Source organism: Coprinopsis cinerea (assembly GCF_000182895.1).
Source record: "Coprinopsis cinerea okayama7#130 chromosome 9 map unlocalized cont3.9, whole genome shotgun sequence".
NCBI lineage: Eukaryota > Fungi > Basidiomycota > Agaricomycetes > Agaricales > Psathyrellaceae > Coprinopsis > Coprinopsis cinerea.
Genome location: NW_003307536.1, coordinates 525779 through 538837, shown reverse-complemented (window position 1 = coordinate 538837; position 13059 = coordinate 525779). Strand labels below are relative to the sequence as shown.

The 13059-nt window shown below is 51.6% G+C and overlaps 5 protein-coding genes across 5 annotated transcripts; 1 reads left to right on the top strand and 4 right to left on the bottom strand.

Annotated features, from left to right (window-relative positions):
• Positions 1 to 150: 150 nt before the first annotated feature.
• Positions 151 to 2035, bottom strand: CC1G_07467 (hypothetical protein; the record flags this gene model as incomplete). Its single annotated transcript, XM_001832044.2, has 13 exons — positions 151 to 210; positions 258 to 396; positions 454 to 499; positions 554 to 572; positions 626 to 691; positions 744 to 850; positions 1038 to 1074; positions 1125 to 1255; positions 1310 to 1408; positions 1462 to 1516; positions 1576 to 1664; positions 1721 to 1859; positions 1931 to 2035. 13 exons carry the CDS (start codon positions 2033 to 2035, stop codon positions 151 to 153), a joined length of 1092 nt encoding a protein of 363 aa, XP_001832096.2.
• Positions 2036 to 4704: 2669 nt separating this feature from the next.
• CC1G_07466 (hypothetical protein) lies at positions 4705 to 6082 on the bottom strand (the record flags this gene model as incomplete). The annotated part of the gene is made up of 1 exon (XM_001832043.2): positions 4705 to 6082. One exon carries the CDS (start codon positions 6080 to 6082, stop codon positions 5333 to 5335), a length of 750 nt encoding a protein of 249 aa, XP_001832095.1. The 3' UTR covers positions 4705 to 5332.
• Positions 6083 to 6640: 558 nt separating this feature from the next.
• CC1G_07465 (hypothetical protein) lies at positions 6641 to 7074 on the bottom strand (the record flags this gene model as incomplete). Its single annotated transcript, XM_001832042.2, has 2 exons — positions 6641 to 6852; positions 7020 to 7074. The coding sequence occupies 2 exons, from the start codon at positions 7072 to 7074 to the stop codon at positions 6641 to 6643; spliced, it is 267 nt and encodes an 88-aa protein (XP_001832094.2).
• Positions 7075 to 7384: 310 nt separating this feature from the next.
• Positions 7385 to 8651, bottom strand: CC1G_07464 (hypothetical protein). The gene has a single exon (XM_001832041.2). The coding sequence runs from the start codon at positions 8638 to 8640 to the stop codon at positions 7936 to 7938; it is 705 nt and encodes a 234-aa protein (XP_001832093.1). The 5' UTR covers positions 8641 to 8651; the 3' UTR covers positions 7385 to 7935.
• Positions 8652 to 10066: 1415 nt separating this feature from the next.
• On the top strand, positions 10067 to 12224 carry CC1G_07462 (protein kinase subdomain-containing protein PKL/CAK/Fmp29; the record flags this gene model as incomplete). The annotated part of the gene is made up of 4 exons (XM_001832039.2): positions 10067 to 10119; positions 10465 to 10548; positions 10610 to 11220; positions 11284 to 12224. 4 exons carry the CDS (start codon positions 10067 to 10069, stop codon positions 12222 to 12224), a joined length of 1689 nt encoding a protein of 562 aa, XP_001832091.2.
• Between the last annotated feature and the right edge of the window lie 835 nt (positions 12225 to 13059).

Genomic DNA, 13059 nt, shown 5'->3' with positions numbered 1-13059 from the left:
ACTACAACTGGATAATAAATCAAGCGTCGAGGAGTGGGGGTTGTGAGGATGCAATCGAAAATGCACGGGATCATGACAATGCAGGGGTATCGAAAAAATTGAGGAAGTCCATGTTGTTATTCTGAGTGGAACCTTGTGGGTCATGTAAATCTATGCCGAAAAAGAATGCGGATGGCGAGGTTGGAACCAGCGGATAGGATTTCTCATCCTCTACGGGGCTATGAGTCACAATTGAGGAATCGTAGGAAGCCACTTACGATGGGCGCGGTACTGGATATTTGAGGGGCAGGTCGTTCTTTCAGCATGTCACGAAACTCAGTGACACGATGATCACCATTACGCCGGGCCTGCCTCTCTAGTCTCTTGACGACTTTCCTCTGGTATTTGTTGTTAGCGCTGTACGTCGAGTCGTTGTCAGGTATTGGGTGTTAAGTGTTAAAATTTGGAACGCACATGACAGCGTGAACCAGTTGTCGGGGTGAAAGTTCAGGATAAGCCTCTTAGATCAAAATGAGTATAGTAACGCCAGAGAACCAGAGAAACGTAGACTAACCGAATTGCGCGATAACAGTCTGGTAAGAGGCGTAAGGAATAACTCGATGAAACATGCCTGTAAGAAACGTACCTGTGTCAGAGTAGGAGCCATGCCCTCGTAGACTGTCTGACTATCTTTGCAGGCAGAAACGCACACCTAGAAGACGTTCAGCCGTTGAACACGAAGTCAAGCGTGCGAAGGGACTGACCGCAAGGGACTGAAGAGGCTGGGATTTGCGGCGACAGAACCCATCGCATGGGATCTGGATATCGAAAGAGCCTCCTGGGGGTGCAGGGCCCAAAAAATATTCAAGGACTAGATGGTTGGCTCAGAGGCTGGAAGGAACACAGAATATACATGATCCAACACACCACGTCGGAAAAGGCGACGACCTCGGCTGGGCCAAGTTTTGACCCGATTACAGCGATGGTGCTTGAGATCTCGAAGGGAGGTAGTTGAACAACGGTTTAAACGATTTAAACGGACGATGATGAATGCACACCTAGCAGAGTTGCCGAGTGGCAGCAGTCCATCACAGCCTGAGGGAGTCAACACCCGTGGGGCAGAAAGGGTAGTGAGCTGGGCTGACCAGGAAGCGAGATCCCCATGGCAAGGGCTTGATTAGATGGCGTCTGAGGACATTGTCGAGGATGATTTTCGATTTATCAAGATGTTCGGGTTGAAAGCTCGGGCCAACCACTGCATCCATCGGGATGATAACTGGGAGGAAGCCTGGATGTCAGAAGATGGTCCCATATTCGAAGACTGACATACACTCGTCCATTCCATCCTCTTCCGGAGGCTCATCAGAAGCATTGTCGGCGGTCATCTTCGCTGTGTCTTCTACGTCTTGTTGACCCGAATGTCCCGAGTCTGAGTGACATGTCAGAAAGCTGTTAAAGCGTCAAAAATGGGCCACTACTCACACAGGACGACGTATTCCATGTTGTCGTTACTGACGAACTCCGATATCTCACGCATCTGTCCACCACCGAACATGAAGCGTCAGCAGCGACGGAGTCAAGAGGGAAGGTACGCACAATGTTATCATATGTTGGGAGTCGGTCTGCTGGGGTTCCAGGCGCATCGCTCAGGATTGTTATTTCCTCTGGCTTGTAACCAATACGACCTGCAGTGTCACTGGTCAACGAGAAGCACGGCGAAGGACGAAGAAATGTTACATACTACCCCGAAGGAATTCGGCCATCTGCTCTGCATCTCGCTGAGGACACCCGAGAACGTATTTACGGTGTATCGGTGTATCGGAGTAGTTGATAGCAATGAGCAGCGCCCGCCTTCCCTGAGGAGGTTTGCCAATGTTCGACTACCAGGAACAGTCAGCAGATTAGCCGCGGAGAATTGATACAGGACCTCGTCGCCGGCGACGGTACTCACAGCCAGAAGTTGAGCCGCCAGCACAGGCCATGTCTTCTTCCGCTGGGGGACCTTCAGCTTTGTCCCCTGGAGCCGGGGTTGAATGTGGGGGCTAGATGTCGACATGATTTCTTCGAGTGGACGGAGGTCGTGTGATATGGTTGAATCAGCGCGTCTGTGAGGAGAAAGAAGGGTGGGGGATGAGAACAGGCATTTTGCAAGAGCTTTTAAGCCGCCAAAGGCGGTGTTCGAAAAAGGGATGCGCGCACAGCAGTTGCGCCCAAGGCGTATGTCGGAATAGGCAGGATAATCGGGAAGCACGTGAAGCCACAGAACCGGTTCAATCGGTTCAGTTCGTTCTTGTGCTTCACGAAACGTGTTCAAGAAAGGGTGAGCGGTCTGTAGACCTGGGCACAAGAGGATGGGACTGTTCGACGGAGAGCATGGCGGCAGAGTGGATGGTGGTTAGGAAGAACGGGGTTGAATCAAAACCGACCCTCGATTCTGATTGTCAAGGGTGGGAACCGTCGCCCCTATGTGTATTGGGAGTGACAATAAGGAAGTGGATCTAGAAAACGCAAGGCCAGGAGCCATAGAAAGACCCATGCCGTCAATTTTCCGAGTAAGGTCCTGCGAAACGGTTCTGATTCTGAGTAACATCCATTGCACAACCGACGCACCTTGAACGCGATCTTTACAGCAGCGTCCGCAGTGATTACAGATCGTGATCCTTGAATGAGTGGATCGCAAATCTTTCCAGGGAAAGCTTCAATAGCCAAAAGAGTCCTTGAATGCGGCACATCAATAGAGAATGTGACGAGAGTCAAGGATAGAAAGGCTGATTTCGAAACTTGAACATCGTCATACCGTACTTTTTCATCGAAAAGTATTTACAGGCAGCTGTGAATCGGATCGGTGATGACCTCGAGGCGTGGCCTCCTCAGATCAGATGTGCGAACCAGATGCGAAGAGCTGTAAACTGGGTCGCCACAAGAATGATGACAGCAACACAGGGAGACATTGCTCCTGGGTTGGAGGCCCGGAACGAAGCTCGATAGAAGGGAGCTCATGTCGAATGTGAAGTGGATCCCCATGAAATGAGCATACGGAAGTGCCGGCTTGCTGTAAGATTAACGAGAATCATTCCAATCATCAGCATTGATTCCACGGTTTCCCCGCACCAGAGATGGAGAAATGAAATCGTGACGACGACTTCAGTTCGATAGTGGTCACCCACTGCGAGCAAGCGACATGATGCCAGAATCGATTCCGCTCGGAAGAAGCTGGAAAGAAAGGCCATACCGACAATATGTGATCGCCTCCTGTCTTTCATTCATTCGCGGTCGTCAAGGAGCCAAGTGAAAATAGCACAATCCGCCAGACAAAAGATCTCGGGATATACAGTAATATGCAGAACGCCTCGCGTTCATCGACATCGTCGCGGCAGTGATAGCGATTCGTTGAGCAGGGTCTCCGTGCACAGATAATACGATTACCAGCCCAGAGAACCAGTTCGAAATCTGTCGACTCGCACAGCCCGGCTTCGAAGTTGAGCCACCCTGAGAAGAGACGGGCGCACGCCGAACATGCAAGGACGATATGACCATTGACGAAACGTGAAACGTGTCATGGACCCTGCGAGATACAAGTAATTCGTGGTTGCCTGGGTCCCCACAGAGATTCGTAAATGCCCATGTCGGTAATATCCAGGGACTTGCGCAGCTTTCTGCACAGACTCGATCCCCAGTGTTTCGATCGCCATCGTTGCCCAAAGCCAGAAAAAAGCGCGTTTGGGCAGTCCAAACGTTCAAGGAGAACATGACACCGACCTGGGGCCATTTCGGCGAGCTTTCCACGTTCCAGGCGCAGCACCAAGAGTAGTCGTCGTCGTAGGCAAGGATTGAGAATGAGGAGCACGTCGACGTGACGGCTTGCCACGACGCGTCATTGAAAATTGATGGCTGAGTCAGCAGACTGGACGCGTGCAGGGAACGTGCCGAGAAAATCCCGATTTGGGTTCAGCCTTGGCGAGTGCGGGCGCTTATTGGGTGGTTAAGGAAGGAATCCGCAGTAGCGATGTCCATGAAGGTGTATGTGTAGAGATAATGGTAGTAATGGAATCATACACTATCCAAAGTACCCCTCTGGCATTGAGAGAGACAGACATGGAAAGATCGAATGAGGATTGGGCTGTACTTGGGTTACGATGTTGTAGGCTAGATTCACCAGTCTAATGGCGTGCCAAAAATAGAGGTGCCTTCTTTTGAAAGCCCAAAATGGAATTAGAAGGCGGCTTATGTATCTTGGACCGTTCGCGGCAGGTACAGCCAAGTTTGTGTCTTGAATCACTGCAAGAGTCAGCCTGGGGGCCCAATAGCAATGACGTCGACTGTATATATCTATTCGGTACCTACTCTCCGCCAACACAAGGATCCATAGGACCTTGAATGACTCTATCAGAGTCAAACAATGACATTCATACTGTTATTGTCTACGGGAGGTCCGTCAGATGATAACCATCGTCACCCATAGTCGACCCATCCTAAATATAGCTACCTCGGGCTGCGCATTTAGAACGTTCTAGAGCCACTCCCCTACACCTCCTCCGCTGCAAGGGATAAAGAGTACGTAGCAACCCCTTTGGATCCTCTCGGACCGTCCTTGCAATTTGCCTCGAGGCAATAAAAGAACTTTGCCTCGCTAAAACGGATCACTGTGATCATAAAAGTTCGTAATATTGTTCGTGAAAAGCTTATACTACTAGTACTGACTACACATTAGAATCGTCGAAATCGTTACATCGTGAGTCCGTGAAAGGGTATATCGGATGAATAAGTACAGTAAAGTAAGTAAAAGGTGCCCGCTCGTGCAGGGTCGTGCTGAAGGGCAGGCTAATGCCCGAGGGTATAGTAACTACATCGACTCGATGACGATTAACTAAAAGTACATTATGTACCAAAACGTCCGAATCCACAATAACACAAAGAATAACGATAAACAAAACAACAAAACAGCAGAAAGGAAGGAAGTCCCGATTGCCCATGGTTCCTACTAGAGGACCCACAGACTTCTGACCGGAACATGAAAGCTTCATCGGCCCCACAGTACACAGAAGCGGAAGGAAGAGGTACAGTAGTACTGAAAGAAACGAAGCACCGAGACGAAGCCGTGCGAGAACGATCATAATGGATCACAGAAAGCGTCCATGATCCGAGAAGAATGCAACCCTCAGAAAGGGGAAAGGAGCAGGGAGTCGGCGGCACTGGCATCGCATCGGAGAGCAGTACCACAACGAAATCCCCTGCAAGGCATAGAGGATAGAGAATGGAATCCCAACCCAAACGCATACCGACGAAACATCGGTAGTAGTAGGAAAGCCGCAGCAGAAATCGAACCCGGCTCTGAGTCTTGAGTCTCGAGTCTTCAACCGGTATTCAAAATCCACACATCATACGCCTTGGTCCTCGAAAGACCCATAAACCTCGTATGACCCATCAACAAATCCACCCTCTTCATCCCACCCGCCTTCTCCCTCGAATACTCACTCCGACTCCTAAACCGTCTATACCTCTGCTCATACGCCCGAATCGCAGCCGCCTTCTCAGACGAATGCAGCGCATCATAATCCATCTGCGTGAGATTGGACCGGAGGGTACTGTAGAGCTGGTCGAGGACGTCGCCGACGGTCACGTAGGACCGGCGGTGGGAGGGGAGAATCCGGATGTGCCATGGCAAGATCTCCGACTTGAGCGTCAGGGATTTCAGTGGGGGCGTGGTGGCGGGCTCGTCGAGCGCGTCGGGGGAGAGGTGGTGCTGGTGCCGCGACGCCGTCGAAGGGTGATCCTGGAGGTCGAAATGGATCGCAGGCCGACTCGACGCCTCCAAGTAGCGGTGTGCGCGGACTGTTGGCGCCGAGATTGTGTGCGACCGGGAAGGCCGAGTTGACGAGGATTTCTTGGAGGAGGAGGGAGTGGAGGAGGAGAATGGTTGGTAGTAGTAGGGCATTGGGCCCGGGCGAGACGCAGTGGAGGGTAGGGGGACTGGATAATCAGGAGGCGTGATAAGCGCTGCGGATGACGCTGGTGATAGCGAGCCAGCGGTTAGTGCTGGTGTCGGAGGGGAAACCACCGTGTTGGTCTTGGAGAATCGGACTTTCTTCCACAGTCCTGGCATTTCAACTGGAATAGCGCGTCGCTGGGTTGAACGATGTAATGGAAGAAGGTAAGGGCTTTGAATCGTAGGGTGGGGTGTTTGAAATAGGAAAGGGGGGCAGACAGAAGGATTGTCTATAAACGTTTTGGAGACGCGTCCTATTTATAGAACGAAGCCGACTCACCTTGAGCGGAACACAGCCCGACCATCCAGTGTTTCGCTCTACGTAAAATGACATAGGAGGCCTGTTGCGCGGAACACTGCTGCATGTCTACCGCGCCACGCTAGCCCGGTTAGGCAACGAATAGGCGCCTCGGAAGGTACAGATCGCCATTCCGTGGCTTTTGGGAGGAGGCAGACAGGACTTGGCTTGTGGGAGCAGAGAAATCCGTGTGGGGTGACATCATCGGTCGAGCGGAAGCATCAGATGCGCCCGGGATCCAAGGGGAAATGGTGTTGAATTTCGTTGAAGCGTGCACTGCATTCGCCTCTTTTGGAGCGACACCACCATAAGAATTGGCGCTCGTGGCTACAAGAGCCCACCCCCTAAACAACAAAAAAACTGCGCACCTGCAAGCTTCATTGCATTACCCGCTCTGAATCATACACAATGCTCGACGACAGTGCCTCAGAGACCGTCCTCGCCGCACCCGATGGCTTGCATTCCAGCTCCAAAGCGCCCAGAACGCCATAACGGTCGTTTTGGACCGGTAAAATGAAGTCTTTCAGAGTTTTAGACGTGCACAGCACCTGGAGATTGAGAGCCGCCCACTGCGAGGAGGCGGACATGACTAAATGAACCTCGGCAGTGAAGTTAATTCCGAATGGAAGACTGAGAGCTTCGTGCTTGACAATCTCTTGTTTAGTAAAGGAGGACGGCGAAGGATGAGTCTGGAAACAAAGAGAACACGTTAGCCACATTCAAATCCTAGTAGATCCCGAACATGTCTGTACTTACTCTGCAAGGTTACATTACGCTCTTTTCGGTTCGCAAGTGGGACAGTGCGAGGCATTTCATCTTGATGCCAGTCAAAGCACCACCACCATCTTCGGAGTGCTGTAAAGAGGAGAGTCGAAAAGTTTAAAAATAAGTTGCCAACCAGTGGGATGACGTTACTGGACACGCAGCTTTGAGGTACGATTCGAAAGCTGTAGATAGAGGGGAGCATGTGATAGTGCTGACAGTTTGACCCGCTATCCTCCCCGAATCGTTCCCATTTCCAGACTTTCTCCGGCCCTCTTCCGTCATAACGGACTTCACAAAATCTTTCAAGAAGCCAAAGCGATTTCAAATAGTCAAGAACATCGTTGCATTTCCAAACATGTCTGATTCTCGAAGGATATCGAATCATTCGAAACATGACCAAGAACATAATGTGCGAGCTTCCAAGAAACTACGCTAACAAAGCAAGTGCGTCGAACAGCGAAGGAATTACACTACTAGAAAGAAAGCAACGGCGGGACGGACCGTCAAGGCCTGAGATCCATACAGTAGCTACTTTTCGAAGTTAGTCCCGAACTACAACCGAACGCATAAGGGGTAGGGTTATGGGCAAAAGGAACAGGTCGAGTGGGAGAAGTGAGTAGGGTATGGGAAGGGGAGTGGATGGTGCTCTATACGTGTGTGGTGGGAGGATATGAAGCCAACTATCGCAATATTAGCAATAATGAAAGATAAGATAGCGTATCCAATAATCAGAGTAAGCCCGAAACACACATCATCCTCGGGCGCCACAAAAAGACCCTGGGTTGGGGTCTGAAATGCACGACGGCGTCCCTGGGTTGTCGAGGGCCCGTTTGCGTGCAGCGTCGAAGGCGGTCGGCGTTCGACTTTGTAAAGGAGGTCAAGCTCCGGCGAGGGTTGGAGTCGGTCATCATGAAACGTTGAGTTCCCAGGTATCTGGACCCTTGTGCGTGAGCGACAGGCCCATGAAGCGGTTTCGACCCATCAAAAAGTCGATTCTCTTGACACCCTTCGCTGCTTCCATCTCGCGGTGCTGGGGATCGGGGATGCGGTTGAGCCGAGCAAAGTATGCCGCGTCGACTCGTGCCTTGCCTGGGCCAAGGAGCTCGTATTCGAGGTGGTTGACGGGGAGCCGCAGGTCGTGGTAAATGGCGTTGAGACAATCTTCGACGGTTACGCAGGACCCGGGGTACGGCGATGATGCCTTGACCACGATCTCCCATTTGAGGTATTCGGGGCAGATTATGGTGAGATACTGTAGCGGTGGGTTCGTTGCTGGTTCCTTCAGAGGCGGTGGGTCGAGCTGGTCGTGGTAGAAGACTGGCGGCAGCGACAAATCATGGGAGATTTGAGGCTCTGAGAAGGGACCATACGCCAGGCAACAATGAATCTCCATCTCCTTGATCTCTACGACGGGCTCTGGGGCGTACAGCTCGTAGGGCTGGGGGTATGGCGAGCGTGGGTAGGTCGCCGACTGGTCATCTTCGAACTCTGGGGGCGGTGTCGAGATGTCTGGCGACGACGGGAGGGACGACGATGAGACTGAGGGTGAGGGCGTCGTCGGGATCGGTGAGTAAACTCTGTTGGTCGCTGCGAACTGTACGCGTTTTGGCATGTCGTCGAAAGCTGGTGGATGGATGAGAAGAAAGCGGCTGACTCGGGTTTATAAGGCAAAACCCAAATTATTGCATGAGAACCCAACCTCGTCCAAATGGGGTTAGAGATGCATCCATCTTGATCCCTAAACCAAGCATCGCACCGCCCTCTTGCAGCTAAGGTGTAAAATATCGCGCCCAACACCACACACAACGTCATGAACAATAGCCTTTCGAGTCAACAGCCTTGTAGTGCAGAGTCCAGAATATCCGAGGTTGTAGGCGAATGGCGAAAACGTAAACGTTGAACCCCGGTTGAATTTCCGAGGATGGGGCTCCGAATGCCAGCTCTCCTAGCTATACCTGATTGAAAGTTGGCATATCGACAGGTGCTTCAACGTTGAAGGAAGTTGATACTCACCATACATAACCTAAACCGTCTCCAGAGTAATGCCTGATCGCGGTGGTCCACGGCGATTCGTTGTAACCGGATATTGTTGACACGACCGCTTGCTTGAACCATCTCGCAATCTATCCGTCTATACAATATTTCTACAATTGTCAGATGCTGAAAATAACCTGAACGATAGGCCAGGAGTAACGCACCAGTTTCCTGGTGTATCAGCGGCCGTCCCAAGCCGTTCTCCAGAACCCGATAGTTCGAGATCTACGGTCGAAACGTTAGATGCCTCAATGTCGCTATGGGGAATGCTTTTCCCCTATTTCATCACGAAACTGTTCGAATATCAGCGCGCTACAAAGAAAGAGAACAAAGTTCTTCCACGTACAGAAGCCATTCAAGACTCAAAGGTTGCAAGAATAGAGGGGGTTCAAGCGGTAAACAAACCGCAGGAAGGAGCGTCAGTAGCCTGAAAGACGCCCAAAAAGGCAAGTTTTCATTTCCGCAGGTTGACGTGTTGAGCTGAGTGGCAAAGGAGGGCTTCTTCTCTTGGACTTGGGTCGAACTTTAGTTCAGGTTCGATACGAGAGTGGCTGGTAATGGACTGGGCGATGAGGGAGAGGTGTTATCATGATGGTGGCGAGGATGGAAAGCCTCGAGGCTTGTCGGTGGTTCGTCTCTCTCGCCATCATCACGTGCTGTCGACACGCTACCACGTGGGCTTAATTAAAGCCAATTTGGACGCGTCTGATAACGCCGACGCGAATAGACGCGATGAAAAGCCCTCTGAAGGACGTGCCATCTCAGCTAACCATCCTCCTCTCCAATCCATCTTCAGTCAGGGAACTGGAGCTGTACACTTCGATTCTTCGGTGTCCTAGACTCGGTACCTTTACCTATTCTTCACATGAATCAAGGCTGCTAGCCAAGCCGGCTCTTAGTTTCCCAGTAAGACGTGGTACGAAGTGTATTGAAGACCGCAAAAACCCGCAAAGCACGCTACCGAAGGTGGTTACGAGATAAGAAGAGTCCTGAAAGAAGGAAAAATGAGAGCCAGGATGTCGTTTCTTCGGAAATTAAAAGCATCCGCATCGAGTTGGTAACGTGACGATGGTTCAATCCCCTGGTTATCGAATTTCTGCTTCTGGTTGGCTTGAAGATGAGAGAAGCGCTCTACTATTACTCACATCTACTGAATTCACTTGACGTTCTCGTTTCTCTAGGTCAACGCGTCGACGCGAGACGTGTACACTAATAGGGGCGCGGGATCAGCGACATCGACGGCATCAGCGAGCTTGCGATAACTAATTTCAAATAATTGCTTTTGCAACTTGATTACCTTCTTTGCGAGCGCTAGGCTCGCAATCAACTCGAGACAAGTTCAGCGTTCATCATCCCTGCTTAGATCTGAGACACCTTTGGGCTTGATACCTCTTTCACTCAGGCCTGGGTCTCGTGGCCTGCCACGTCGCACGTTCTCGGTCCAATCTAGCAACGACCTTTTCGAGTATACTTCCGGGCGCTGGGTGTAAGTGGCATGTATTTCGGCGCACGATGTAGTAGCCTAACCTGTCATCGAACGATACCAGTTACAACGATGCCCTGCGACAGACAGAGCGGAGACGCGTCTTCAACGTCGACGTCCTCCGCCAACTCGCAGCCCAATCCATAAACCGAAGCCCAGACGACATCCATCACTTAACCAAACTAGCAGAAGGCGGTTTCAACCGTACCTTCCTCATCACCATGAGAGACGGTTTCCAAATGGTAGCCCGAATCCCATACCCGTGTACACTACCCAAGTTCTACGCCGTCGCGAGCGAGGTCGCTACGATGGATTTTCTCCGGTCGTCTGGGCTTCCTGTGCCGGAGATTTATGGGTATTCGCCTACTGAGGACAACGAAGCTGGGACGGAGTATACGTTTATGGCGTTTGTCCGGGGTGTCAAGTTGAGCGACGTTTGGTATGATTTGGACGGGTCTGGGATGGTGTACGTCCTACGCCAGCTTGTCGAGCTCGAGGCAAAGATGATGGCTCTCTCATTCCCGGCGAGTGGGAGTCTCTATTACTCGCGGGACTTAGAACATATCGGCGCACCAGGGATACCGCTTGAGGACCAGCGTTTCTCTGTAGGCCCAGATACCCGCCTCCCTCTATGGTTTGGCAGGAGGTCGCAGCTTGACGTAAACAGGGGACCACGTATGTCATTCACTCCCTTGAACCCACACTCGACCTGACCACCAGCTACAGACAGGACTCCAGAAGCCGCACTAGCCAGCCCAGCATTCAAAGAGCTGGCATATCTCGAGAAATTCGGCCAACCCCTCCTCCCGTTTCAGCGGATGCGAAGAGAGGCTTACGAGTACCAAGAACAATCGCCTCTAGACCACATCGAGAACCTGCACCGGTACCTCTCCATAGCTCCCTCGCTCGTACCGAGAGACCCAAGCCTGCACCACTTCTGCGTCCGTCACCCCGATCTCACCACCTCCAACATCATCGTTTCCAAATCACCTGGATCCGACATCGGTCACTGGGATGTAGCAGGCATCCTCGATTGGCAGCACGCTTCAATCCTTCCCCTATTCCTCCACGCCGCGATTCCCTATCACATTCAGAACTACGGTGACCCCATTTCGGAGGGTATGATCCCACCCTCACTACCCAAAAACCTCGCCGAGATGGGCGAGAACAAGCAGAGTCGGGTGCGAGAAGTCCACCACCGCCGACTCGTGCACTACCACTACGTCAAAACCACAGAAGAGCTCAATAAACGGCATTATGCAGCCTTGATGGCACCGATGGGCGTACTCCGCCGACGGCTCTTCGAATATGCCTGTAATCCCTGGGAAGGCGAGACGATCCAGCTCAAGTTCCCTCTCACAGAAGCAGTGGAGAACTGGGGAGCGCTCTCCGGCGGAAATGCTCCCTGTCCGATCGAATTTGAGGCTGACGATATCGAGGAGACGGGGAAGCTGCAGGAGAAGCAGGAAGGCGCAGATCAGGCCTGGGAGATGGTACTTCAGAGTATTGTGGGATGCGGGGAGGAGGGGTGGGTGCCGAATGAGGATTACGAGGAGGCTCTGGAACGGTGTAGGATGCTGAAGGAAGGGGTGTTGGCTCAGGCCGTGTCGGAGAAGGAGCGGGCTGAGATTGAGCAACATTGGCCTTTGGATGATATGGACGAGGGGAAGTACATGTGAAAAGTGGATGGAGTAAATGTTCTATTCCGTACGTTTGGTCTGTGCTCTACTCAGAAGACTGAACTTGAAAGAACTTTGATATCCTTTCCCTGCGTCCTCTCAATTCCCACCGCTTTGCTGGGAGACTCCCTACGGTAGCCAAGCATGCTTAGAAGCACTCTGACTCTTGAGAAAAGTCCATAGCAGACCGCAGCCGAAGGTCCTTACGCGAGAAGCGAGAGTAGCCTCTATCCTCTAAAGTAAGTCAATCCCACCGTCGTTATTGCGCAAATAGAGAAGCCCCGAGATCGAAGGGGAAAGGAAGGTAAAAAGGAGTTTGGGAAGCAATCGCATTCGGCATATCGCGGTTAATGGGCATAAGATAGGGGTAAGTTCAGGGACTGCTACTACTCGTGATTCCTTTGCGATAGAAGCTCATGAACTGTGTGTGTGTGTGTGAGTCGTAACATAGCAAGTACCTTGAGATGTCTCCACACCACCTTGATTCCGTTCGTAGAGGAAGGGTGCTAATTTAGTCTATACGGCGGGTTCCTGGCGCTTCATTCGACCTAAATCATCCAAAGGGCCGAGTGAGGTGATATTGCGATAAAGAGTTTACGATAACGAAACTATCCCATCATTGTCTCCTCCACTCGGTGACCTCGCCCATCAGCCCATCCCTTGTCGTTACCCAATCTCAACCTGAAGGGTGGAACATGTCAAACAAGCTACCTATCATTTGAACATAACGAATATGGTAGGTGTAAGGGGATAGGAATCATCGGGTGTCACACTCAATACACTCGACTCATCCCAATCCAAGTTTAATCCAGAGCCGAACGTTAGACTCCCAACT